This window comes from Anneissia japonica, unplaced genomic scaffold (genome assembly GCF_011630105.1).
Source record: "Anneissia japonica isolate Jap-2015-1 unplaced genomic scaffold, ASM1163010v1 scaffold13582_len10086_cov115, whole genome shotgun sequence".
NCBI lineage: Eukaryota > Metazoa > Echinodermata > Crinoidea > Comatulida > Comatulidae > Anneissia > Anneissia japonica.
In genome coordinates this window covers 3025-8108 of record NW_022685972.1, presented here as the reverse complement: position 1 = coordinate 8108, position 5084 = coordinate 3025, and the positions used below count along the sequence as shown (strand labels likewise).

At 29.5% G+C, this 5084-nt stretch overlaps 1 protein-coding gene across 1 annotated transcript; it reads right to left on the bottom strand.

Annotated features, from left to right (window-relative positions):
- Positions 1 to 630: 630 nt before the first annotated feature.
- Positions 631 to 4666, bottom strand: LOC117113243 (ankyrin repeat domain-containing protein 65-like). The gene is made up of 6 exons (XM_033256540.1): positions 4658 to 4666; positions 2913 to 3017; positions 2202 to 2309; positions 1461 to 1577; positions 953 to 1055; positions 631 to 707 (listed from the first exon to the last, which is right to left on the bottom strand). The coding sequence occupies exons 1-6, from the start codon at positions 4664 to 4666 to the stop codon at positions 631 to 633; spliced, it is 519 nt and encodes a 172-aa protein (XP_033112431.1).
- Positions 4667 to 5084: the final 418 nt, after the last annotated feature.

Sequence of the window (5084 nt, the reverse complement as noted above, 5' to 3'; positions counted from 1 at the left end):
AATAAAAATATAATCATAACCATTATATTATTATAATCACTATAATATATAGTGATTACAATGATGATATAATATCAATAATAATTAGATAATAAATACACTGATAATAATAATAATTATTACAAAAAATAAATAATTAACAAGTTATACATACTTTTCCCGAAACAAAAATAACTCGTAGGCCTATTTACTGTTCAACTTGAAATCCAATACAGTACAGTATTTCCATTTTCTCATTCCATGCCATAGAGGTATAATATTTAATAGCTCTATGTTCCATGCTTACAATCGACTCGTTACATAGCAACAAGCTTACTTTCAGAAAGTTACAAGTAAACGGACGCGCAGCAAACAAGCGCGTGCACGACAGAAAGCAAAGAATATTGAAAGTTAAATTGCAGTAGAAAACGCACGGACTGTACTGCACGTAAAAATATTGAAACCGACTAAAAAGGAAGGCAAGGAAAATAATGATCCGTATAATATAAAAATACAATTTTATAGAAATAATACAAGGCATTTTGTTGTACTTACACTTTTCCCAGCATGGCTTTAACACAAGAGGTTTTCCCGGAACCCTCTTGACCAAGAAACATCAGTCTTGAATTAACAACTGTTATTTCACCGTTTTTAATTTTGAAGTGCATCTTTGAATGCTTTTACGGCATCGGGACCCCTGGCTAAAATCTCTGATGGAGTTGATAGTTCTAATTTATATACAAACATAACAACAATATTTAGTATTTTCTTTTTTAATTATATTTTTGATTGTTTACGATGAAATAAATCTTTTTACGATAATCAAAATGTGAAAATAATAAATTAATTGTGTAGAATTTCAAATTTAAAAAAAAAATAAATGTCAAACGTAGTACGGGTGTATGATAAGTACTGTTTTAAATAGAGTTTGAAGATTTGATTCCACAGATATTTAATAAGTCAATCAACGTACTTTCAAGTAATTCTTTTAAATCTAGTTTCTTTTCACTTCTCGTGGTTTCTTCGTATCCATAACATTTGTTTCTATCATACAAATCAAGAGGCGTCTTTCCATCCTGCAATAACAGACACGAGCACGCGATGATTCATTCCATTGCAAGACAATTGAAAACCAAATAAACAGAAAACAGTGATATAGTTTGGTTAAATACTCAAAGATAATAATAAAAATAATATATCTAACGAACACTCGACAATGTTATCATCACGACATTATAATTATGTTCTAAATTACCATCCAATTAATTTATAATAAACATTATTAAACTCATACTTCTAAAACTTTTTATAAATCAACATTATTACTCGTATGATTTTTTTTTCGATTTAATTTTTTTGAATTTATATTTATTACGTTGGTTTTAATTAGTAAAAATGTTTCAAGTAGTTTCATATAAAGTTGTTGTATTAAGGTCATTGACTGATATTCTTTTGATGCATTTCATTTTTCTGTAGATTACCTTATCTTTTATTGTCACCGATGCGCCAAAGGTGATATTGAGAATTGCGACTTCCTTGTGTTGCTCGTGCGTCAGCTTCTCATTCCATAGACATTCATGTAGTGGTGTGCGTCCAATCTGCAATGAAATGATAATCAACGTCAAGTTTGTTGAACACGCACAACACAAGAATATCAATTAACAAATATTACGCAAACGTAAAAGTACCTGAAATAATTTATAACCACCATAATTCATTAACGCCTACCGGTAATAATAGTGATACTTCAGTAATATTATAATAATCATAATAATAATATTGATGATAATAATAATAATTTTGATAATAATTATTATTCATATTGTTAATGGTAATAAAAAAACCCCAATAATATGGCAATGCAAGAATGAAGTAGGTACCTGAATTAATGATGATGGTAATAAGTATTATGAAATTAATAATTATAGGATAATACAGCACCTGTACTGTATTAATATTAATGGTAATAATATTGACAAAAATGTAGTAATGGATTGTGGTTTATTTTTGTTGTATTAATAAAACAAATAATAATGGTCAAGGTAGTCTCCACTACTGAGCGGAAAATATTTCTCAACCAGTTGTAAATAAAAAATCACATCTCAGTATTATAACCAAGAATATTACTAAATTAGAACGTGATGTATTGAATTTGTTTGTGAGTGAATTAATGTTAATTTGTTAGCAATGAATAAAGTGTTGTTTTCTTCTACTGTACTCACTCTGTCTTGCGTGTTAATCTTCTTGTTGGTTTTTTCCAACACGCGTCTCATTGCTGACACGCGTGCGTAGGCCGCCAAGAAATGGAGAATAGTGAAACCAGAATAATGCTACAAGACAAACGTAGAATATGATGAGAAAGAAATAATAAACAACAACAAGAAACTATACACACACCACATATCAACAACACATAACAACTCACAAACATCACACACACATTACTTATTACATTCATCATTATTAAATACTAATTACATTATTTAATATTTTTAAAATGTGGTTTTTTAGGCAAAATCGCGCAAAAAAATATTTGTATCATCTGGCCTATGTTTTACACACAATAGTAAAATATTTCCAAATCGGGATTTTTAGCGACAATACTTTTTGTGAAAAATATCAATTTGATTGTCACCAATTTATTCAGTAAACTGTATTAAACAAAACTGAACAAATCCAAACATGACTATTTTTGTAAGTTTAAAATGTATTTTTTTCACAATATTTCATATGGATTAGTGATAATGGCCAGAGCATAGGCTTTTTCTGTGTTGTAAAAAATGTCAAATAAATCATGAAATAAAAATCCCATTTTTAACCCAACATGAAAAAAATCACAGTAATTGACTTTGAGTTATTTGTATGTCGTATGATGTGTACACATGTTGTGTGCTTGTCATGTTTAAAATGCAATGATATTTAATTCTACTCACCGACTGTTTTTCTAAACACTCAACTGTTGCCGTTTTAATCATATTCTCCAACACACCATCTGGTGCTCCCCGATGCAAAGCGTGCATTAATGGCGTCCAGTCACCCTACAAAAACAAACATTACACTGAATTACGATACAGTTCATACAACTACCAATATTTTTTTTTACAAGTTTCATAATTTAAATCGTACGATGATTTTCCAATATCATTTAGGAATTATTATATCAGAAACAGTTAAAAATGTGTTTTATAATACACGCATTCATTTGAATTAATTTTATTTACCATAAATTTTTGGTCATTTTTTCATAATTATTAAGAGTTAAAATAAGAATAACAAATCACAATAATATTCTTTAGAAGTGATTTGGAAAAGGGAGTAGGGTTAAAATGTCTAAACATAAATGCATAATTTTTGAGCCATGATTTATGTTTGGTATGTTTAAAAAATGATATTAGCATGCCTATGTTTTGTCAGTACAGCATAGTAGGCCTTATGCCTTGTAAATTGTTCGTGCGTGAACTCTGTATTAACATTTTATAAATACATGAGAATACTTGACAACGGTGCGTGTAAAATTGTTTTAGAATTGGTGTCTGTGTTTTTCCAAAGTGTGGTACACATAATTTTAACGATGTATAGGCCTTAACTACAAAGAAGAGCACGAGCAAAATAAATACAACAGTTAATATATAAGAAGGAACAGTTGATAAATCATTTAGTACGAAAGTCCCTAGACAGAATGCCGCATGCCCGGCCGCATGGCCTATTTAGTACTAGCTTAGGCAAAGAATATTAGAACGTATTATTTTGTACGTCTGTAAATTACCGATGCCTTTTTATTCAAACTTTTAACCTAATAAAATATACAATGTAAGTAATTAATATACAGAATAATATTTTCAAACTTATTAGCTAACACATGAATGTTTTTTAAGTTTGAAATTAGGCACAATTATATTACCATATTCTTATGACTATAATACTTTTACTAAAATTGTATGAAGTTCTTATGTATTTATTTATACTGGTTAATATATCATCCAAATTCAATATTAAATTCTAGGCCTATTACTTTTACTACAATATTGATATCATTTTCATTTCTCAAGAAGAATTTTATTTTTGACCAGCCGTTTTTGAATAATTTATGTAAGCCCATTAATTGTTGAATTAAAAAAATAGTATTATATTAATAATTATTTGATCATAAATTGAATAAGAATAAGTTTAAATCTCTCTAAAAAAGATTATTTAGGGTCTCAGTTTATTCATAGCCATTGATCGCCAAATATTTTAAATATTATTAATATTTTATTTACAATTTAACGAAAAGCATGTGTATTATAATGTAATGTAATGTAGTGGGATTTGGTATAGCGCATTATACCAAAGTCTCAATGCGCTGGTGATGTGTGGACTAACAACTCAATCAATGACTTTCTTCGCCCCTAAGGGTCCCTTCATGTCTGTGCTACCCGGTAACCCGGTACCAGCAACTCTCGTCGTCCACCACAGGGGCTGTCTGTTCCAATACACCGGGGTATCCCCCTACTCGTCTCGAAGGATGTACTGGGTTTTTTATAGTGCACACGAGCCATTGTATACACTAGGCCTACGGTTTATAGTCCTTATCCGAGAAGACTTGTTCTACCACCAGAACCAGTGCCGTTCGAACCAGCGCCGATATTATGGCTATAGCTTGCGGCGCCCCTGCTAACCGCTCGGCCATTCGACTCACCTTACCCATATTAGTCGTATTAAAAATTATGTACGTTTTTATACTGTATTTCATTTTATGGACGCAATTTCTTATGTATTTATTTATCCTGGTTATATATCATCCAAATTCATTAGTAAATCCATAGGCCTATTATTTAATTATTGATATAATTTTCATTTCTCAAGAATAATTATATTTTTGACCACCCATCTTTTAATAATTTATGTAAGCCCACTAATTGAATTGTGTAATTAAAAAATTAATATTATATTGATTACTCCCTTCCTCTAATATGATTTATTTACGTAGGGCCGAAGTTTACTTATAGCCATTCATCGCCAATTATTTTTAATATCATTATTATTTTATAATACAATTTAACGTAAAACATGTGTATTACCCATTGATATTAGTCGTATTAAAAATAAATTATGCACGTTTTAAT

Coding starts and splice junctions, on each gene's coding strand:
- LOC117113243 (XM_033256540.1), bottom strand. Junction 2,310..2,912: donor AGTGTTTAGAAAAACAGTCG/GTGAGTAGAATT, acceptor TTTGTCTTGTAG/CATTATTCTGGTTTCACTAT. Junction 708..952: donor TTTAAAAGAATTACTTGAAA/GTACGTTGATTG, acceptor TATATAAATTAG/AACTATCAACTCCATCAGAG.